The sequence below is a fragment of the Abrus precatorius genome, unplaced genomic scaffold, assembly GCF_003935025.1.
Source record: "Abrus precatorius isolate BTA unplaced genomic scaffold, Abrus_2018 Scaffold7, whole genome shotgun sequence".
NCBI classification, from domain to species: Eukaryota; Viridiplantae; Streptophyta; class Magnoliopsida; order Fabales; family Fabaceae; genus Abrus; species Abrus precatorius.
Window position 1 is genome coordinate 19568172 of NW_020874417.1, and position 24357 is coordinate 19592528.

Genomic DNA, 24357 nt, shown 5'->3' on the forward strand with positions numbered 1-24357 from the left:
TTAAAGGTAAGCAAAAAATTCAAATATAAAAGCCCAACCCGTAACCAAGCCTAACTGGATTTAAAAAATCAAATTTTTTTAATTAACTAAATACCCAATCTACAAGAAAATAAAATCTAGATATAAATTGGATATAATTTATCAAAATTGGATTTAAAGTAAGAAAACTAGTTTTTTCTTTCCTCTTCTAAACCCTAAATGTTAGCTTGCAATAGTAATTTGGTCGCTAGCATCTCACATCAAATAGTGATTAGGTCACTCGCATTGAAGCATTGCAACGTGATTTGCTCGTTCCTACTATAGCATTGCAGGTGTTTTCTCCATCTTTTCAATGAGTTTTCTAACATTTGGCAAATACATGTTAACTTTTCGGTTCATACATGTTACTTTTCAGTTTCAATTTCAATGTTTGATACTTGTTAGATGGTTCCTTTTTCAATGTATTAAAAGAAAAAAAAAAGAAGATAATCTTTAATCCTTTTTCAATGGCAAATTTAATTTTGTCAAATTAATTGTATAGCCTTTGCAAATTGGTTTTGTCTTTTTTGCTAATGCATTTAGTTTTATTTTCTACTCATTGTCAGGCTTGTAATCTATTATTGAGTATTTTATAATATTTTATGTTTGTTAAATGTTAATTGAAAGATTATTTAGTATTGGAATAGATTTAAATGGAGTTTAAAATTATTTTAAAAAAAGTGAACAGTGTCAGTGAATAGTAACGTACCATGACGTCACATACGCGTGCACAATGTTTCCGACGTGAATAGTATTCTGAACAGTGTTTCCGATGATGAATAGTAATTGTGACGGTGAACAGTAAATTTTTAAAAATTTCTATAAAAAGGGGGCTTTACATGAAATTTTCATTTCTTCACTTCTATCCAAGGTTCTCAAAGGTTACAAGGTCATATACCATCATTTTCTCTCATATTAAACTCTCATAAACTTAGATTTCTATCCAGATCTGTGATTCTGCATCCGTTCTAAGGGATTTGAAGTAAGTTTCTTTAAGTTTGAAGTTAGATTCACCGTTCGTTTCTCTTCTCCTTCTCTTTCTCATAGAAGTTCATGGTGTTATTAGGAGAAATTCCGATCTAAAGCCAAATCTTTGGTGAATCTTGTGATAAAACAAGTAATATTCGGTAGATCTGGAGTGAATCACCGTTTCAAGGTAAGGGAAGCTTACTTTAGTCTATGAACTATGTTTTGAACGGTTTGATATGCTATTTAAGAAAGGTTTGAGTTAATTTTGTTAGATCTCTTTGGTAAAAGCTGAGATATAAAGGATTTAATACTTGAAAGTTATTTTTCTATGTTGTAGCTGCTGATAACTGATTTAATAACACTGTGATTTGACTGATTTATTATAAACTTGTCTTAGCTGAGCTGTTGAAATGATTTTAGTTGTGTTGCATCATGTTGATATATATATCTTACATTATTATAGAGTTGAGTTACACGTTTAGGTGGGTAGATGTGTAACGGTAGAGCATGCTGAGCTATGTGGATCTAGATACCAGAATGGGTCGCTCCCAGACCAGCTTGGTTCCTTATGAATTACTTAGGCTGTGAAACCAGTTGGAAACCATTTTTTATGTTGTGCATTAGATGAGTTGATAATGCATGGGGCTGTTACTATAAGTAATATTTTGCCTGTTACTGTAAGTAATATTTTGTTGTATATATACGATTTTATTTTACTTTTTTGTAAGCTCACCCTTGCATCTGTCTATGCCGTTGTGTGCGTGTGTATTGCGATGATCATACGGTAATACGTGAGCAGATGTAGCAGGTATTACATCTACTTCACAAGCTGAGAGGCCAGTGGAGAAATATTAGAAGCTGGAGTTGAGTAATTTTGCATCAAAGTCTTTTTTCCTTATATTTTGAGACTTCATGTAGAGGGAGCTACGTAGTATAATTTGTGTAATTTGAATATTATGAACTAAATGTAATATTATGTTGTTCTATTAGATATTTGTTGTAAGAAACTTTATTTTATTTGAAGTGAATTTTATACTTATATTCTCTATTATTTATTTATCTTAAATAAGTATGTAGTGTAGAAACAATGTTTTCGATTCCTTATAAAAAGGGTCATGACACTCATAGTTTCTACTCTGGAAAATAATCAGTGACTTGCTATGTCATATTGTGATGGGATGGTTCTGCATCTTTATCAGTGCATAACATACTATTTATATTAAATTAATGATTTATTAGGCATAAACATTAGGAAAGTGCAAAATTTGGCTGTGTGCAACTCAGAACATATGGTAGAAAAAATAACTTTCTTTCAGGTTATTTTTTATATAAGACATATTTGCAAAATATTTCAATTGATTCGTCTTTGGCTTATGATTTTTTTTTGTTGCTTATTCCTAATTTTGAGTTTTGCATGCAGATAGGGTTTGCTGCACTACTATAGATTGGAGGTACAAAGTTCTTGTGCATTCTCTCACATTACCTGAACATATCATTAGTTTATGTATTTTTTGGTATATAAATATTTTTGAAGACAAGATTTAAAGTGTATACTACACATGGTTTCCAAAAAATATGAGGATAAATAGATTTAAATTCAACAATTGATCCAATTGCTTTATAAATAAAAGCATTATTAATAATGACTTAAACAACATTTTGCGGTCCAATCTTATTAATAGTAGATAAAATTAAATTAGCGATGTAAAGTTTATTTTTGTATTCACCTAAATTATTGATAGTTTTCAAGAACATAGATCCCAAGTCCAAAGTTGCCATAAATTGTAATTAAGTAAATTTTACGCTATTCTTAGAAAGTTTATTTATTGAATTTACATTTTATTTAATTAAAAAAACAGAAGTGTTGATTGAGTTCCGCCATAACGGGTGTGTAACTCTATTTTTTGACAAATATTTTAAAGTAATAATTTAACATAAAAACAATGTCATTTTAATTAAAAGCAATATCACCCCTCGTGCTGATTAGAATTTATGGGGTTTAATAACATCAAATCGTCGAGCTTATATATTTTGATTAAGTAAATTTTATATATTTTCAGAGGATTTGTTTAAGTGAATTTACATTTTATTTAATTAAAAAATAGAATTAGACGTGAAGTTGGAGCTATAATTGGGGTGTAATTGTATTTATTGACAATTTTGTTGAAGTAATGATGAAAAATGTGCTTGATAATCTTTGTAATGGCTGTTAATGACCGTTGTAAGGTAAAGGCATTTGAAAACAATAGATGGATGCTGGCGTCCAAAAATGGTGGACCCAAAAACATTATATATGGAACTGAGAAGAGATGTTGGAGATGAGATCGACCAATAATTCCAAATTGCCAGCAAGCACTTCCTTTTCATTCGCTCATGCATCTCATTTTTCTTCATTTTCTATTTATTTCCATGTCTTGAAAACGATTGTAACTTGATTATCAAAAATATAAAAAAATGATTGTAACTTGATATGTCAGATATTGCATTGTTAGGGGAATGTTATTTTCGTATAGCATTTTTCATTTTCTTTCTCACGTAATCATCGTTCAAAATGCACGTAATTATTAAAAGCTAGGCTTTGGATTATAAAAAATGGACAGTCATGAGAATGACTTGTGATAGAGACTAGCTTTGAGGGAAGGGATAAGCTTGTGGCCAACTACCTTCACAATATTGATTATCCATAACAAATATGAATTTCATATTTTATGGAACTTAAGCTTTGCATGTCTCAACAATTTCCAATATGAGTTGGTGTTAGAAATGATTGGATACTGGAAACTGTCACATTTTTCTTTTAATTTAACCGTTTCCCAATAGGTTAATACGTTGAGCCGTAATTTTTAAGATTTTTTTTAAATATGTTTAAAGATATATAATAAAAAATTGTATATATAGTAATTTTTATTAAAAATTACACAATAAGATTCAATGCACTTGTACTTCAAGATTACATAATAAGCTTTCTCTTCTCACCATTATTAAATAAATTTAATTAAATATAATGAATAGTTATATATAAAAAATTAATATATAAGTTATATTCATAATGTATTTTAATTGGTTAATAGTGTATATTTTTTTACAATGATAGTACACTAAAATTGAACCATTGTCAAATTGTAATTAATTAATAATGGATTGTTTTAAAAAAGAAAAAAAATAAAAGAGGGAAATTAATGAAAGAAATAATAGGACAAATTAAAGAATAAAATTTCTTGATAAGTTAGGGAAAATTAAGACAACCATTTAAACCATTCTTAATATATATTTTTAATTAAAACTTATATACTATCTTAATAATTTATATAATAAAAAATAGTATTACAAATTAATATTATTCATAATATAATTTATGAAAAATTAACATCTATTTTATAATTGAGAATTAATTATTTCAGTATTAGTGAAATTATTCTCTTTCAGGACATATATATTTTAGAAGTAAAATTAACAGAAAATGATACATGAATTACACTTTCTTACAATAATTTTTTATTTATTTATGTCTTTGTTAATTTTGTTTTAAATTTTAAAGATTCAAATTGTTACTTAACTTTTTTTTATTACCTTATATTAAATTTTACTTGTTATCTTATATTAACTTTTATAATTTTTTATAAATACTTATTCTTATATTTATAAAATTATCATAATTTTTTAAATTTATTGATTATTGACACTTAACTCAATTTTTTACACTATATAAAGAAATTATAATTTTAAAATAATTATATTTTAAAATTATTTAATTTCAATAAATCTTTATTATTTTGATACATATTATTTATAATTATAGAGTTAAGTCAAAATATTTTTTTTAAAATTATTGTTTAAAATAATTTTAATAATATATAATTATTTATAAATATATAGATAAATTTGTATTTAATTATAAAATTATATACATTTATTATAAAATAATTCTTATATATTATACAGGCTACTAAACTAGTTAATATTAAAATCAAGATAAAATAAAATAGCAAAAAAAAGAAAGAATGATAAAATAAGAATATATAAACATATCTTATTTTATATTTAATGTAAATTGAAATATAAATTGAAATATATTAAATTGTTTATTCAATCAACTTTTAACTAGATTTTTACCATATAAAATGTATACTAAAATAGATAATAAGATCATAAAATAAATGTATAATATCTTGTTGATTTAATAAATGTCAAAAATAAGATAAGATAAGCAACGTATTATATCTTATTTTTATATCACATCTAATAAAAGATTCTTAAAATATTTAATATGATATATATCTAATATATTTATATCATACATCTATAAATATACTAGTAAAAAATTCCGTTAAAATTTTTTCGTTTTTAGACATATTTTTATAACATAATGAAATATTAAAATTAACTCTTTCAGCGAGAATTGTTTTTATATACAATGTTTAAATACGAAATTTTAGGTGTGTACGGATGAAGTGGTTATGCAGTAATCTTTTATTACCCAAGTATGTGTATTATAAATTTGATCATAAATTTTGTTAAAATAAGTTAAAATAATTATTTGAATTATTCATATAATAAATTAGAAAAACTTATAAAAATTATAAAACTATGTTACAAACATTTCGAAATATCTAATAAAATTTAAATAGGTATCCCTTGAATAATCTCGTAATGAAAAGATGAGTTTGATTAAAAGAAATATAAAAATAAATAGAACAAAAATGAGTTACAAGTTTGAAGAGTTGGTTAAGAGTAATGACTTGGATCTGTTATGGAGCGCAGAGGACGATGGGAAGTAAAATAAACAGCTAAACATTAGGTCAAATGAAACTATCAGCAGAATAAAAATGGAAGATGAAAAGAGTGAAATGAATTGCTGATATTAGTATTGTGATGTTCATAACCGACCAACAATATCTCTCAATACGACTTTACACAATTGCATGCTTTATGCTTATGCTTCTCTTTTCTTTTACTGCACTGGAAATTTTGGAATTAGATGTATGCGTATGCATTGTAAGGTATCTATTCCAAACTCATCACCTACCACTCATTCATAACTCCACCCTTTCTTCTTATCATCCCCATTATTGCCATTCACTACTTACATTTACACTCCCCGTAAAACCCAGAAAGCATTTTCAATTTTCATCTATAAAGTTTCTTTTTTTTTGAGAACTGGCAGATTTGGGTTCTTACTATTTTATGCATTTTGGGTGCCAAAGATCTGGGCTTTCTGGTTTTGGTAACTGGGTAACTCGTGATGAAGTGATTTGTGAGATCTGGGGTTTGGGGCATGTTATCGTTGTGAATTTCGTTCCGTATAGATAGGTAGGACTAGGAAGTCTGTGCCTTTGTGTTTGGGGTTCCTTTCATGTTAATTGTCTTCTTTCTTCGTTTTGTGGGTATTGTGGCTGTTTGAGTTCTGAATATGCGTGTGCTTGTGTAATAAATATTAACCAATCAAGGGTGGTTTTGGTGTGTTGAAGTTGAACATTCTGTTTGTCTTTTACTTCATAGTTTAGTTCCAAGAGAGTGTCTTCTGATGTTTGTTCATATTGCTTTGAACGACAATGTAGTGGTCTGATAAATATATAATCAGTTACAAATGAATTGAAGAAATTTGAATGTAATGTAGCTTATTACTTTTTGTTACTTGTATATTGTAGGCATCAGGGCTTATAAGAGATGGGTGATGATCTTAAAGCTGAGTTGTCTGAGAAAACTCCGGTTTGGGGTCTTAAGGTTTGGGAAATAATTGGAATTGCAGTTGGATTGTTTATTATTGTGATCCTCTGTGTGCTTTCATTTTGCCTCACTTCAAGGAAGAAATCTAGAAAAGCTAGGGAAAGGATTCCTGTTAGTCATATACCTGCTGTTTCAAAGGAAATAAAGGAAGTGAGGGTTGAGCAAGTACCGGCAAATGGATTTGTTCCTCGTGAAGGAATACTTCTTACAATTCACGACAAATCCGGTGACAAAGAATCAGACAAAGTTATGGTTCATTTAGGTGTTGGGAAGATGATGCCTGGGGATAGCGGCAGTCACTCAGATTCGTTTCATTACTTGGAGAAAGATGGAGGTGGCTCACAATCAGGGGAAGAAGTTAGCTCTGGCACGGTTAGGATGTACAAGGCCTCTTCTTCATACCCCATAACAGCTCCTTCACCCCTCTCTGGCCTTCCAGAATTCTCTCACTTGGGTTGGGGTCACTGGTTTACACTGAGGGATCTTGAACTTGCTACAAACCGTTTTTCAAAAGAAAATGTGATTGGTGAGGGTGGGTATGGAGTTGTTTACCGGGGACAGTTGATCAACGGGACTCCAGTAGCAGTTAAAAAGATACTCAACAACATGTGAGTTCCTGTACCATGTCTAAGGTTTCCAAGTTACTTTAATTGGTTTATTTTTATTCCTCGGACTTTTGCCAAACTTCTGACTAGTTTTATTTTACCCCTTTTCTGGCAGTGGTCAAGCAGAGAAAGAATTTAGAGTGGAAGTTGAAGCTATTGGACATGTCCGACATAAAAATTTGGTTCGTCTTTTGGGGTACTGCATGGAGGGGACTCACAGGTACCCTATTTATCAATTATATTGCAATCTTAATATCTTTCTTAAAGGAATTGAATTATAGTTGCCGGAATCATGAAAATACCTATGTGATTTTCATAGTGAGGTCAGTTTCAAGTTCAACAGACAATGGCTTCAATGTGTTGTCTTAATTATGTTTCTTCTAAATGGGGTATATATTTGCAGGATGTTAGTCTATGAGTATGTCAATAATGGAAACTTAGAGCAATGGCTTCATGGAGCTATGCGCCACCATGGATATCTTACCTGGGAAGCACGTATCAAGATTCTCCTTGGCACAGCTAAGGCGTAAGTTGTTGCATCTCTGCTTCTTCAGGCTTTTCTTGTCCTCGTTCTTAGGTTTATCTCAGTCATAAATGGAAACATACTTGTTTCAGGTTTGCATATTTGCATGAAGCGATTGAGCCAAAGGTGGTACACCGAGATATCAAGTCAAGCAACATATTAATTGATGATGACTTTAATGCTAAGGTTTCTGATTTTGGCCTGGCCAAGTTACTGGGTTCTGGGAAGAGTCATGTTGCAACGCGAGTTATGGGAACCTTTGGGTCAGTATTTTTGTGCTCTTTCCTTAGAAATGTTTTTTTTTTTTCCACACTGAATTTTGTTAAGAGGAACTTCAATCCTTATATTTATTCTTTCTTTCTTTCTTATTCCATATTTACAGATATGTGGCTCCTGAATATGCAAATACTGGTCTTCTAAATGAAAAAAGTGACGTTTATAGCTTTGGTGTTGTGCTATTGGAGGCAATTACAGGAAGAGATCCAGTTGACTATAGTCGTCCAGCACAGGAAGTGAGTAAACTTGACTTTTATGTTGGAAGAAAATCCATCTTGGAGTATGTGTTCTTTTACAACAATTCATTAAATTCAATGAATAATCCAAAAGCGTTAATTTTGTGAGTTTGACTTATTCAACCAGAAAAAAAGTAGTGTGCTTGTCTTGTACATTAGGTGTTAATCACAAGATATGATTCCTTTTTTATTTTTTTTTTGGCCTATTGTCTCAATATATGTTTTTAGACATGCAACGTTACCATCTTCCCAAAAATTTTAGCAACATACTTTTTGACTGATTTTTTTACACTTTATTGTTGGGTGAATTCCCATGTGTAACTCAGAGAGTGTAGGCCAAAGTTATTTAATGGGCTTGGATGGGAACTCACCCAATAATAGTGTCAAAAGTGCATTGCTAGCATTTTTTCTACTTTATTATAACCAACTTAAGGATTGGGTTATCCTATTTTCTCAATTCTTCCACCTAGACATTTTTAAAAATGGTCCTATTTTTACCCATTTGGTCCTAAATTGTTGATGTAATGGAGTTCTGTTTTGATATGCATGACTAATTTATGAAACATCTCCAATTAATTTGTCAATCCTATAAGAAAATCAAGTCATGGGTCATTATGGTGAAAAATCAGTGACTGGATAAAAGAGCAACAGGAGTTAGTTAATCTTCTTTCACTTTGTAAGCTGTACATTCAATCCATGAAAAACTAACATTCTCAACAATGCTAGTAATGTCTTGTTTGCATTGCTTTAAGTTGCTCTAACATCATGGGTGGTTGGAAAAAATTTAGGATATAAAGTTGGGGAGTCCCTGATCAATCCATTTGAGCTCCGCAATATATGAACCCTGGCTTGGCACCTGCAATATTTATTTTTGGATGCTAAACGTAATATAGTTTTTAGGAATTTTAAAGTAAGTCTGTATAATTTCAAAATTGTGGATGGGTCTGTATTCTCTGTAATTTCAAAACTTACTCAATAGAGTCCCTGAATAGTTTACTGTTAGATCCCTGTACAGAAAAAATGTTTAACATGACCAATTCATACTTTTTAAACTACAAGGATCCATTGAAACTTTTCAAATACAGGAACCTACAGGTTACTTTAAAACTTCTCTTTTTAGCTTTCCTCATTACTTGTTTATTGCTTGAACTTGCAAACTTTGCAACTTCAGACCTTACTTGATATTGATGAATCAGTTATATATTGTTCATTCTTCTTTCTACTCTCATTTCTAGCATCATTATGATCACAGTTGCTGCTGTATTATAGATTGCAACTATGATGCGGGATTTAGATGACTTGTCTATTTGGGGCTTCCATTTGGGAATTTGAGATTTAAAGATAACTAGGGATTGTAACTTTATCAGTTAGGGATTTATCATTTGTTTTGGATAGGGATATTCAAATCTCAGTATATTGGTTGTTCAGTTATTACCTTATTTTCAGTAATTAGTTTATGTAAAGGGCAGTGATTATCCCTTGAGGATCTCATGCTTGATTATTGACAATAAAAATAGTTTTGGTGCTCTTTGGGCTGATATTTCTTCAGTTGCTTGTTTCTGGTCGAAGAGTTTTGACTGACATTTACAATGCCCCTCAGGTTAATATGGTTGATTGGCTTAAGATGATGGTTGGAAACAGGCAATCTGAAGAAGTGGTAGACCCAAACATTGAGATGAGACCATCTACCAGATCTCTGAAACGGGCTCTCTTAACTGCTTTGAGATGTGTAGATCCAGATTCTGAGAAAAGACCCAAGATGGGTCAAGTTGTGCGAATGCTCGAGTCAGAGGAGTACCCTTTACCAAGAGAGGTTTGTTTTTTTCTACTTTGTCACCATTAACATGATCTTTTCTTTTTCTCAAAGCTTTGTGTTTTATTTAATTGTTTATACTGCCCTTGATATTCAAGTCACTTTGGGCCACAGCTAATCCTAGTCGAGCTTGTTGGACCTAATTAGGAGTTGATGACACAGTTCATTTCTCTGGTCCTTTTTCAGCGCATCTTTTCTCAAAATGAACTTAATGGTTTTCTCATTTGCCTGCAATGCATCAACCTTTCCGTTTCTTATCAGATCATAAATGGATACATATCTCAATATTTAAGGGATGATTGGTTTTACGGAATGATTTTAGAATGACATTTGATTTATTTCATTATCTGGATGCTCAGGACCGTAGGCAGCGTAGAAATCGTGGTGGCGTTAGCACAGAAATTGAATCTCAGAAGGATTGTTCTGACACAGACGGGAGTGACATTCAGGGTTCTAGATCAGAAATTGGAAGGTAACAACAGGCATGACCGAAAGAATGAGATTCTTTTTTAGGGTCAGTGGGATGTATAAAGTGAGTGATTTTTTTTTAATAAGATTTTTATCTTGTTAGATTCTTGGATTCGCCTACCCAAGATGGGCATGGCAGAGGGGGGTTGACTCAGCAGGGTATAATATTGATTTTTGGGATCTCTTTTCTTTTGTTGTAGAAGGATAGGCATTTGTTCTAGAAGGATATATATATTGTTTGTGTATGAGGTGGGTGATATTTATAAGAACCCAAAATTGGGGTGTGTACAGAATCTGATAGCTTTCCTAGATTTATTTGATAAATATGTGGGCATTGTCATTGAGGAAAGTAAAATAAACAGTATGATTTTACTTTCTTAAAAATCTTTATGCTAAGATCATTCCGGGTCACACTATTCCATTCCTTTTATAACATTAGTTTATCATAAATTTCCCGATCCTTGTGGTCCCTTTATTGGGTAGTATATTACGAGTTAAGTGCACGTCGTTGAGTTGTAATTATTATTGTTGTTAAACTCTTAACACATACTAGGGAGAGGAATGAAGCAATTTCCAATCATGGTGTGTGGTACTTTGTTGTATGAACAGTAAAGCCAGTGAGCTTATGAGAACATACGTTACTGCAATGTACAATCACCGTAATTTTGCCCTTCCACTTAGTTAACGGTTAACTGACTTGATGACGTCTAAACTAATAGAATGAAGGTCCAGTTAATTAATGAGACTCAAGATTCTGTCAGGTCAGTATGTCACTGTGACCAGGTCTCTCATCAATTGAGAGCAAACATAATGCATAGCAAACTTCTAATAGTATATTAATGCTGCTCTGCAGGTCCTTCGTATTTTCATATACTTCTATGTATATAATTTTTTCATGTGAAAAAGATCTTAGAAGCACTGGTGATGGAGAGAAAATGTAGAATATTTTCTTTTCCTTTTTTTTAAAGAAAGATACAAAAGAAAGGCAAAAGCATACCACGTATCTTAGGTGTGAAAGCAACAAGAGAACCAACATATTACCATTTTATTGGCAAACAACCTTACTCTTGAGGCTTCGCCCACTTGAGAGGTTTCACCACCTCCCATGTGAAGTCAGGGTCATCTCTTCCAAAGTGGCCATAAGCAGCAGTTTTCAAGAACCTTCCATTTCCACCCCTCTTAAGGTCCAAATTAATGGAAATCATTCCTGGCCTGAAATCAAAGATCTCCTTCACAAGCTTCAAAATCTCCTTGTCAGGAATCTCTCCAGTGCCAAAAGTGTCAACAAACACTGATAATGGGTCAGGAACACCAATTGCATATGATATCTGCACAATGCACCTTCTAGCAAGTCCATTAGCCACAATACTCTTGGCAGCCTGTCTAGCAATATAGGCTCCACTCCTATCCACCTTGGTAGGGTCCTTCCCAGAGAAAGCACCACCACCATGAGCTCCCCAACCACCGTATGTGTCAACAATTATTTTGCGCCCTGTGAGACCTGCATCACCATGAGGGCCACCGATGACAAAACGGCCTGATGGGTTGAGATGGAAAATTGTCTTCTCATCCAAGTACTTCTCAGGAATAACAGGCTTAATAACATGCTCGTTAAGGTCTGCAGCAATCTCATCATTGGTAACTGTTTCATCATGTTGAGTGGATATGAGAACAGTGTGGACACGTACTGGGACCATAGCACCATGTTCATTAGTATATTCAACAGTGACTTGGGTTTTCCATCAGGTCTCAACCAAGGACATGCCTCATTCTTGCGTACTTCACGTGCACCCAGCTTGGTTGCAAGGACATGGCTGAGAGGCATAAACTCAGGTGTTTCGTCTGTGGCATAGCCAAACATGTGACCTTGATCACCAGCACCTATCTCTTCAGGTTGCTTGGTGAGGTGGGCATGGACTCCCTGGGCTATGTCAGGGCTTTGCTGCTCAAGGTAGATCAATACATTGCAGTTGTCAGCATCAAGGCCAACATCACTGGACACAAATCCTATAGAACGGCACGTGTCACGCACAATCTTCTCATAGTCTATGTTGGCTTTTGTGGTGATCTCTCCAAATACCATGACCAAGTTAGTCTTGGTGCAGGTCTCACAGGCAACCTTGCTTTCAGGGTCTTGCTCCAGGCATGCATCAAGAACTGCATCAGATATCTGATCACACAGCTTGTCAGGATGACCTTCATTCACTGACTCAGAAGTGAATAAGAAGGTATCCATTCTCCTCAAGTTTCAAGCTACAAGAGGAAAACGAAGTGACGTATTGAAAATATGATTCAGATGGTTCCTGCTGAAATGTCTGGTTTACTCATAAATAAAGCAATGATAAAAGTTTGAGATATCATGTTTAAGCTTTGAATAACGGACATTGAACAGCATATGACACAAATTTGGAACATAATTCTCTAAGAATCATAGATAGATGCGACAATCTTTTTCCCATATGCTAATAGCAGAATAGAATAATAGATACATAAAAGTAAAAGTGATGTTCCACCAGGAGAAGAATATTGAGACAATTGATTAGTTAGAAGAGACAAAAACTGATGTCATAGACCTTAAAAGCGCACACAGTTTTTCCCCAAAAGAAAAATAATAATAAAAGAGAAATGCTTCATATTCAAGCAATCAAAAGGAATTTAACCATCTTCCAATAAGTGGCAAAAGATCTAGAGAATAAAATATATTCAAGAGTACACACAAAAAAGCTGGAACATGAGGGTTGTTAACATGTTCAACTTTTTTTTTTTTGGAACTTTACACAAAGGTGAAGGATGCTCAATCCAGGAAAAGGATGCTTATGATCAGAATTACTGGATCTGTTGGTTTGAGTTGGAATAACAAATGACAATTCACAATTAGCCATGAGATTTACCAGTTTGTTTGATTTCTTGCCGGATAAACAAAACATATACAAGCTCTAATCAGATTTTTCATGCTGCTAAATAACCGAGGTTCAAGGTGGATGATTAATTCAAGCAAAACGGAGTTCCATCTCCATAAACTGAAGAAAAATACTACTTCACTCAAAACAGTTTGATCAAGTTCAACAAAGAACCAAACGCATGCAAAGAAAATGAGATAACACAAACGTAATAAATCGAGCATTCATCATTTACACGAGTAATTTCATAACCAAGCATGAAAGAAAACAACTTATTATGGTTTAGAGATATCATTATTGTAAATAAAGTGACAAAATGAATATGAGAACATGAGCAGTGAGTAGTGACAACACAAACCTTAATAACAAGGTTTCAGAGGGTCTCCACTCTACAACTGCTTCTCCCCTTTGCTAAATGCTTTGTGAAGCCTACGCATGGGATTTGGGTTGGCATTTATAGAGTGAATAGAATAGATATAAAAATTATTTCAAAACAAAGCAATCAAAGAGTACATTAATTATTGCTCAAGGTTTTACATGAAAATTTAAAAATTAAAATTTAATATAATACTTATTTTTTTAATAACAAATCTAACCGTTAATTTGAAAAATCTTATTGAGTTTATCAATTTTATAAAATAAAAAAAAAACGTAACTAACAAGTACCTCACCACATAACTTTATTTTAATCAATAATTTGTTTTTAAAAAATATGAGTAAATATTAAAATTTAGATATTATATGTACAAATGTTAAAATATTTTAAAATTTTATATACATAATCATGAAAATAATATAAGATGATTAAACATTTATATTATTAAATTTTTATTTTATAAAAAATATTAAACAAAAAATAATACTAGTTTATTACCCAAGAGTCGTGAAAATTCCAACGTTTTACTGATGTATTATTTTAATTTAATATGTTGTGAAAGCCATTTTTAATTTTTAATTTTTATTTCCCTTCCTGATGGGTGATTCTAATTTTTATTCTTCTCCCGACATATGCAATGGTCTATGTTAAGACTTGCTTATCATTGACGTCAGCAATGTATATTAATATTATTGATTTGTCAGCGATGTGTTGAAATAAGGTAATCTTTATTTATGACTCATTTTGTGAGTTTTCACGAAAAAAAGAAACGTGCCTAAGGTGCCCTTTAGGTAATCTCTATTTATGACTATTTTGTAAGTTTTGACGAAAAAGAAACGTGACTAAGGACACTTTTAGTGATATAACCTAAATGGGTTTTTAAATATATTTTATGTGAATCTAACAATATTATATGTATTTAAAGAATATTTTTATTTTTTTAGTAATAAAATTAAAGTTTAAATTTTTGGATTAATTTTTGTACGTCTCATTAAAATTATTATATTATTTGTTTAAAATTAGCGGTTGATGAATAATGCTTTAATTTATTTTTTTTTGAGAATAGTGTAGTTATTCCTAATTCATGGTTAAGCAGTCATCTCTAGCATGAAGCACTCTTACTTGTGATTACTAGTAGTTATTGTGGAGAATTAATTTTAGATTAAGAATAATTTTTAAGAACTATCACTAAAGATACTCTTAGTTTTATTATTTACTTTTCTTTTTTTTTTGAATGGGAACATTGAATTTTCAAAAATAATTTTCACAGTTCTTATAAAATGTTTTTTAAAAATTATTTAAAAAATAAGCTGCACCAAAGCGAGTGTTGCATCTAGTTGCATTAATGTTTTATGTGAATGAATCGTAACACTTCTTTTTCTTTTCTGAGTGACAGAGATATTCGCGACAGTTGAGGATGGTCGATATTTGGGACATGGTGGAAGTGAGAAGCACATTTGAGAAAGTTTGTGATATGAACTCAGATGATGAGGGTGGTGCAGTAGAAGAATATGAAGGAGAAGTGAACTATTCTACTGTTGAGGAAGAAAATTACCTTAAGTCCATAGGAAAGCCCAAAAGAGAGAAGTGTCAGCCCATTTGGATGAGCAATTACGTGGTGTCAGTCCAAAAGAAGAAAGACAATCAAGAGGGAATAATAAGATTAATTGTTGAGTGTCATTTTTATTTTCTGTCATTTTCTATTTTGGCTATTATCTAATGTTATTTTCTGTTAGTTGGTTACATCCTATATGTATAGCCTTACCATTGAATAAGGATAACAAGAAATGAAAAGATTCTCTCAAATCTCCCTTTTTTCTCTCTCCCCAACAGTAATATCTTTTCTGCTATTCTCTCTCTCCCTACAAGTTCTTCTTCTTCTTCCCTTACTCACATCATTTTGAGATTCGTTTTAATTGGATGGACAAAATCATTCATATCCCATATCCCAAATATAATGATTCGTAACAATTATTTAAAAAATAATATATATATATATCACAAATTCCATTAGCAGATGCACTAAAATGTTTATTTTTAGTAAAAATCTGACTAAAATAAGATAATATCGCATATCAAGTATATTTATAATGAAATATAATTTATTATTTTTTTCTGTTAAATATAAATTAAACGAAAGATTTATATCAAATATTATAATTAATGTAAAAAAATTCTTTTCTTTTTTATATATATATATTTATATTAGAAGTAAGCTCTGAAATTATTCTGTTAATAGAGAAATTCCTTATGACAGTTTTAGCTATGGTCAACTTAGTGCTATTATTGTCAAGAATGCTATGAAAGTTTGTCAAGAAGACAAACTCCATAAACAACTTGCCAAAGAAAGAGCCTTGAACACAAAAGATTTAGGATCTTTCTGCGAACAATTTGGTCTTCCTTCTTGCTCCACCAAAAAGAAAAAACAGACTAATAAGAAAGATATTGTTGAAACCTACAAAACCCCTTATAAAATGAAGTTCAATAAAAAGCCTCCTAAAAAGTCTGGAGAAAATGTCATCCCAGCAATGTTCCTAAAAAACCCAGATCTGGTATAACCTGCTACAACTGTGGTAAACCCGGTCATATCAGTAGATAGTGTAGACTTAAGAAAAAGATTAGTAATCTTAATCTTGATCCTTCAATTGAAGATCAGATTAACAATCTTCTGATTGAATCTTCTGAAGAAGAATCTGAGAAAGAAACCAATGAAGATATTAATTAGATCCAACAGGATGATCAAGTTTCTTCCTCGAATAATGATGAAATTCATGAAATCAATGTTTTAACAAAAGAACAAGATCATCTTATTGAAGCAATTAATTCTATTTCTGATCCTCAAGAAAGAAAAGAATTTCTTAGTAAGTTTAAAGATGTTTTAGAAATAAAACAAAAATCTAAAGAAATCTTTAGTGCTAATAAATTTGATATTACAAATATTTTCAAAAGACTTGAAAACAACTCTAGTATCAAACCAACTACTGTCTAGGGTCTTCAAATTGAGATTAATAATCGCAAGAAAGAAATTCGTGAAATTAAAAATCAACAACAAATTCATCAAATTATTCTTTTACAACTAGAAGATGATAATGATTCTGGAGTTGTAGAAGAAAGGATTTTTGAAAAGAATGATTCTGAGAAAAAAGATTCTGGTGAACTAGAAAATTTTTTCATGAATTTGATCAACAAGATCAAAATTCAAAAATTTTTATATTAACATCAGAATCATTATTGATGATTTTGTTCTTGATACTTTAGCACTCTTTGATATTGGTGCTGATTCAAATTGCATCTTAGAAGGGTTAATTCCTATTAAATATTTTGAAAAAACTTATGAAAAACTCAGCACTGTGAGTGGTTGAAAGCTTAAGATTAATTATAAATTATCTAAAGCTATCATTGAAAACCAAGGATTTAAAGTTGAAACAAACTTTCTTCTTGTTAAAAATTTGAAGAATGAAGTTATTCTGGAAACTCCTTTTATTAAAGCTCTTTTCCCACTTCAAATTTTAAAAAAAGGTATTTCTACCTATCATTTAGGTAAGCAGATAACCTTTAATTTTTCAAGCAAACCTTTTACTAAAAATATTAATTTTATCCAAAATGAGATTAATCAAATAAATTTTCTTAAAGAAGAAGTCTCTTTTGCTAATATTGATGAACAATTGAAGAATACATCACTTCAGAAAAAGATTAATTCTCTTTTAGAAAGTATTCAATCTTCTATCTGTTCTGATCTGCCGAACGCATTCTGGAATAGAAGAAAACGTATTGTAAATCTTCCTTATGAGACAGACTTTAAAGAAAGTCAAATCCCTACCAAAGCGAGACCCATTCAAATGAATGAGGAACTCCTCCAATACTGCCAGAAAGAGATACAAGATCTCTTAGATAAAAAACTCATTAGAAGAAGCAAAAGCCCCTGGTCTTGTTCTACCTTTTATGTTAATAAACAAGAAGAACTAGAAAGAGGTACTCCCAGGTTGGTCATAAACTATAAACCGCTTAACCAAACTCTTTAGTGTATTAGGTATCCTATTCCTAACAAAAAGGATCTTCTTAACAGACTCAATTCTGCTAAAATCTTTTCAAAATTTGACATGAAATCTGGATTTTGGCAAATCCAAATTTGTGAAGACGACAGTTACAAAACGACCTTCACTGTTCCCTTTGGGCAATATAAATGGAACGTAATGCCCTTTGGTCTTAAAAATGCTCTTTCTGAAATTCAAAAGATCATGAATGATATCTTCAATCCTTATTCCAAATTTGTCATTGTCTATATTGATGATGTTTTAATCTTTTTTCATTCTATTGATCAACATTTCAAGCATATAAATGTTTTTATTAATGTTGTCAAACAGAATGGTCTAGATGTGTCCAAATCAAAAATCAATCTGTTTCAGAGTAATGTCAGGTTTCTTGGCCACAATATACATCAGGGAATTATTATTCCTATTAGTAGATCCATTGATTTTGCTAATAGATTTCTTGACAGAATCCTTGATAAAACTCAACTTCAAAGGTTTTTAGGATGTCTAAATTATGTAGGTAATTTTATTCCTCACCTTAGCAACATCATTAAACCTTTATATGATAGGCTTAAGAAAAATCCTCCCTCATGGACTGACATTCATACTAATGTTGTCAGAGAAATTAAAACCAAAGTTAAGGAAATAAGGTGTCTTTATCTTCCTATTCCTCAAGCTTTCAAAAATGTTGAAACAAATGCTTCTGATATAGGGTATGGGGGCATTCTCAAACAAAGAGTCAATTCCCATGAGCATATCATTGTATACACTTCAAAACATTGGAATTCTGTACAACAGAATTATTCAACTATGAAAAAAGAAGTTTTAGCAATTTTTTTATGCATTTCAAAATTTCAATCTGATTTACTAAATTAAAAAATTCTTATAAGAGTAGATTGTAAATCTGCTAAAGAAATTTTACAAAAGGACGTAAAAAACCTTGCCTCTAAACAAATATTTGCTAGATGGCAAGCAATTCTAAGTGTTTTTGATTTCAAAATTGAATATCTCAAAGGCACTTCTAATTCTCTTCGTGATTATCTCACTCGTGAATATCTACAGGATAAATAGTATGCTTAGAAAGGCATTGACCTCCTCCAGAGGAGGAGCCACCAGCCGAGGAAGAGTTAGGCTAGCTGTGCCTCTAAAATCAAAAGCAAAATCTGCTTCAGTAGATTCTAATTCAATCTCTTCAGGGTCATCAACCCCAATTGAGTCATCAACTCAAAAAGCCATCCAAATTATTGAGTCATCCACTAAGCAATCTGGAATTCCTAAAGAATCTTCCAAAAAGACTGATTCTTTTCAAACCAAAATAACCAAAACAGACTAAAACAGATTGTGTTTTACCCATCAGTACCCTTTTGGCCCTCCAACAAGGAAGCCTGAGTACTTTACCAAAAAAACCTTTGGCAGAAATTGCCTCTGAAGACGAAATAGAGTTAGACTTATCCAGCCTAAACACCATAGTCCAATCATTAAACAAAACAATTACCCAAGAAGATACCAGTAAAACTGCTATTCTTCAAAAAGACAAACAGGCACAAAACCCAACTCTAAATCCATCTCATTACCTAGCTAAAGGAAAATTTTCCTCAGTAATCTAGATGGAATATGAATTCTGGGATAAAAATCCCTATAAAGCAATTTCTAAAGTTTTTCCCCCTGGTTTTCATTTTAGACCATATGCCTTAAATAAAACCAGACAGTTTTATGAATTTATTTTGGTATATTCAGATTCTGTTTCTATTAAACATTACAAAGACCAAAAAGATCTCTCAATTATTACCCATTCTACAATCCAGATACTTAAAGTCTTAACACCAAAAATTTTTGGAAAAGACCTAAATTCATTTAAAAAATTTTCGTAACCCTTTGACCCAGCAGGATACAATTACTGGGACTATATTGATGCCTAGACAAGAACCTTCTGATTTCAAAATAAACTCAATCGACATTCTTGGTTGATTTATTTTAAAAAGAACCAAGATTATAACTTTCCAAACTGGTTTCTTCAATGGTGAGACTTATTTGGTCCTATAGAAGAATTTTTCCTTCTCCTGTTAAAGAAGGATTTGAAATGTTTAAGTGCAGATATGCTCCTAACAAGATAAATGCAGATCTCAAATATTTCTCTGCCTTTGCTCTTGCCTGGGTATTCTCTTGGCAGTACAAATAGAGCAAGACAGAAGAAGATGACATTCTTCCTATGATTCACAGACATGCTTTTGTGAAATGGTGGAATCAATTTAATACAGATCATGCAAGACCTTAAGGAGTTAATGAATTTTTTGGAAATAATCCAAAGCTTTTAAAGCTAGCTGATCTAGCAACATTCCAATTCTTAAATCAGAAATCCAAAATTGCTGCCTTCTTGTTAGGTTGCGATTTCAAAGAGAAGATGAAGAAAAATTTGAAAGAAGTGCTTCTTCTCCTAAATCAAGATGAAGCTGAATCTTCTACAAAACAAAATTCCAAGATAAATGTTGGTGACATATATTAAAATGAAGATGATTGCTTCGGAATAGACATTCAAGAACTTTGACTTATACTGTAGTTAATAGTTCCAGTAACCAACCGAAACTGTAGAAACAGTATGTTAATTTTTCTTTATAAGGAGTCATCGACCATGTTATGAGGCACCCTTACATTTACGCAAGTTTAGAGAGTTTTAGAGAGAGAAGCTCACAGTGAAACATTCCTTGTAAGCCTTTTCTCTTTGAGATTTTCAATAAAAGTTTGCTGTTTCAAATTAATTTTCTCTCTTCTCCCTCTTAGTCGGTTCTGTTTGGACTACCGTCGTCTGGCTTTCTTCTCTTCTTCCTCCACTAGATCTGTGCTGGTTCTACCGCTGTTCTAGTTTCTTATGTTTTAATATTACATATTTATTTTCTTGCACTCTATATTCTGCATTACATATAATAGTTCTACTACTGCCTACTTTTCTTTATTTCATTATTCCTTGGTTCACTTAAGGAATTCTGGTATCAGAGCCTCATGGGAAAGTATGAATATATCTGTTAATCATTTATGATTTATCTTTTAGATCTGGATTTTAGTGAACTTTTTTTTAAGGGTTTATATATATATATATATATATATATATATATATATATATATATATATATATATATATAGGAAGAGAGATTAAGTTAGAACTACTTAAATATATAATTTTAATTAACAGAAACTTTTAATAACATTGCAGCCTTAAACATGACTTAAGTAATAATTAATAATTCCTTTCTTCATTCTCTAACAGTGGATTGATTTTATATATTTTTATACTTGATTTATTGAGTATTAAATAACCTAAAAGTGTAGAAAATTTAACTAAATCAAATAAAAGGAAATAAAACAAAAAATTAAATTGGTGGTAATTATTTTGAATTTTTTTATTATTGTTTTTTAAATATTGGATCATGGGGGCAATGTCTCACATATCCCTTTGCTTCTTAGGATTGGAAAAGGTGACTTTAAAATTTCAATTTGTTTTGATAAAGTTTGTACCCTATATATATAAACTGAAAAACCAAGATGGGACCATGTTGGACGTTTAATCAAGCACAAGCTGGTGATTTCCATGCCATTTGCCATGGCATCATTGGTAACTGTGTCGATGTCATCCTATTTAACCAATTATTTCCTTTAGTAATTACTTTTATGAAAAAGTTTTAATTGAGCACTATTTATCATAGGCATTTAAATTGTTATTTGTTCGAGGTGTAATGGTTACGTGAGCCAAGTTAAAAAGGAACTAAAATTTTTTCCACTACCCAAGCATTGTAAGCGTCTCTGAATGGCAGAATCTAAAATATAATAATTCCCTTATTCGTTCCATAGGGAGCATATTCTTTTGCACCAGGCAACAACCTCAATTATTTGAGTCATATTTATATTTATGTATAATAATATAAATATAAAACGTGAATACATATATCTCGTGTTCTAGTCCATGCTATTTCCAAGTCATTTATCAAAATGACATTCAATTGATTCACTAAAAAATAAATTCTAATTTAATAATTAATTTTATTATTAGTTAAAGTTTGTTTAAAAACTAAAAAAATTACGAGGGAGATATTAAATTGAGAATGAAAAACCGTGAATTTTTGGAAAATGAAACACAACTTGAAAGAATGGCGAGTTTTACTCTGGCTTTTTATTTCATCGGAACTAGTGAAACAATAAAATGGGAAACAATGATATATACAGCTAATCATGATATAGTTAGTTGTTTAACATACCAAGCATCATTGGTGGAGGGTGTCATTTGTTCAGAAATAGAAATCTTATTGGCCATCAGCATTACTTATGAGCAACAAGCAATGCAGTAGATCAAAAGTAACAACATCAATATGGCATTTTTAGCATCATATATTGATCATAGAATCAATAAACTATTTCCATGAATTGGCAGCTTCCCATGAGGGTCCTTATTTCCATCTAGGTGTTCTTGTACATGACTATGAGAAGGATCTGAATCATTGAAGTCTGAAAGGGCAGCAACATCATTGCCAAGACGTTTCCTTAGGAACTTTGGCATCTTCTTCTGCTGCCTGTTACCACCTGCTCAAGTCCCTATGTTTTGTTTTGATCCAGTGCCAGCTGACTTATAACATTGTTCTTCACTGGCTTCATCTGTGATGGTCTAGCAGAAGCCAATTTGCCTGTTTCATCTTCATCAGCTGAAACCTTTGACTTAACTTTGGTAGAACAATGATCATGCTCTGACAAAACATTTACTTCCTTGTCAGCGGGCTTACACTTTAATTGCAATTTACTCAAGCCATCTATAGAATTATTGATCAGAGGAAACTTTATCTCGTCCTCTCAGCATTTCTCCTTACCTTTTCTGGAGTTCTTTTGCTTTTTAAGCTGACCATGTCATTGCTCAAATGAACTTTTATGTGACAATTTCTCACATTAAGTTGTAAGTTTCAATGAGTTATTTTTGCTTCTGAGCATTAGGACAGAGTCTAGCTAGGTCAAGACTAAGATGAGACAAGCCAAATTCATTCATCTTGGCAATAAATTCCCTAGAATTCATTGATCCTCGGCAAAACCCAGCAGATACCTCCCTAAAAGCAATGAATTTGTCGTCATCAAAATCCCGAGAGGCACGGTTTTTTCCATGAGCAACTTATTGGCTGTCTTGGCATCTTCTACGTTTAGCCCCAGGTGCCTATTTGACTGAACCTCATTATTTACAAAAACCAATAAGGGAAAGGGTTTAGTAGATTTTCTCAAAGTCTCTTTCTCTGTAGGGTTTGAAGCAGATGCAGAGTAGTTGGCCTAGGCCATGATAGTCCCGTTGATTTTTTTTTCAAAAACTACTCTTAAGGTTCAAAGATGAAATCAATGAAAATATTGGAGAAAAATAATGGTTCTATTGGTCACTTAAAAAGAATTTGGATTACAAAGAATCTTCCAGAGCTAATAGCTCCTGAATAGAGAATGAAATACTCCCTAAAACAATAACCAAGAAAAAAACCCTCTTAAATCTTAATGGAGAACTAACTCTATTTATAATATCAGTTAACAATATTACCAAACTAATTAACATATGACTCTTTTCTATCATTCCTTCTGACATAAACCTTCCACATTTTAGGTTTATTATTGATATCAATCATCTGCTTCTCTACCATGTTCTAACAATATCTCCATCCGATAAAACAACTTTGTTCTCAAGGATTAAATGTGGAAATTGATTCTGCAGAACGAATCCATCCTCCCAAGTGGCTTTAGTAATAAGAAGACCATTCCACTGAACCAAAAACTACTTAACCTTCTTACCCTTAGCTGAAACTCCTTCATACTTATGTCAATTGACAAGTGTCACAGGTTTGGACAAACTCTTTGATCCTCTTCTTCATGCCAATCTAGTATGCATTTCCAGTCAAAAGTCTATAAGTTCTAAACAAACTAGCATGTTGATCAATTGGATTTTTATAACCTTATTTTCTCTCATTCCTAGCTCATTAATCCTCTTTTGTGCCTAATTGGCTTGAATTGGATCATTTTATGATGTTTGAATTTTATTTGGGCTTTATTTAAATTTTCCAATATTTGGCAAATTCTGATACTGTTTTAGTTTCTGGACCATATCTTGAGTTGTAGAACTTATTTCATTGTGATTCTTGATTTGTAGGAAAGTTAAGAGAAAAATGCACAATTCTTATAAAAAGGAATTCTGATGATAAGAAGCTAAAACTGGGCTTGAAAAAAGTCGAAACGCTGCACTCGCAGTTTCTAACCTTGGTGCAGTATTTGGACCATATCTCAGTCCACATATGTTCGTTTAAGCCCATTCTAGTTGTGTTTTGAAGCTAACATCCAGGGCTACAATTTCTCTTCATATCAGAAATCGAATCAGATAGATCTTCATGGCCAAAAATAACACACAATATCT

At 31.6% G+C, this 24357-nt stretch overlaps 1 protein-coding gene and 1 pseudogene across 2 annotated transcripts; one reads left to right on the plus strand and one right to left on the minus strand.

The window, feature by feature from the left end:
- Nucleotides 1–5741: 5741 nt before the first annotated feature.
- Nucleotides 5742–13090, plus strand: LOC113873233 (probable receptor-like protein kinase At5g18500). Of its 2 annotated transcripts, XM_027511276.1 has the most exons (9): nt 5742–5987; nt 6636–7322; nt 7435–7539; nt 7723–7845; nt 7935–8105; nt 8225–8354; nt 9955–10167; nt 10527–10639; nt 11489–13090. In XM_027511276.1, exons 2-9 carry the CDS (start codon nt 6655–6657, stop codon nt 11574–11576), a joined length of 1611 nt encoding a protein of 536 aa, XP_027367077.1. In that variant the 5' UTR covers nt 5742–5987; nt 6636–6654; the 3' UTR covers nt 11577–13090. The 2 variants fall into 2 exon arrangements, with proteins under 2 accessions (XP_027367077.1, XP_027367079.1); XM_027511278.1 differs by lacking the exons at nt 5742–5987; nt 11489–13090 and adding an exon at nt 5990–6297 and having other exon boundaries at nt 10527–11277.
- On the minus strand, nt 11697–13978 carry LOC113873234 (annotated as a pseudogene).
- Between the last annotated feature and the right edge of the window lie 10379 nt (nt 13979–24357).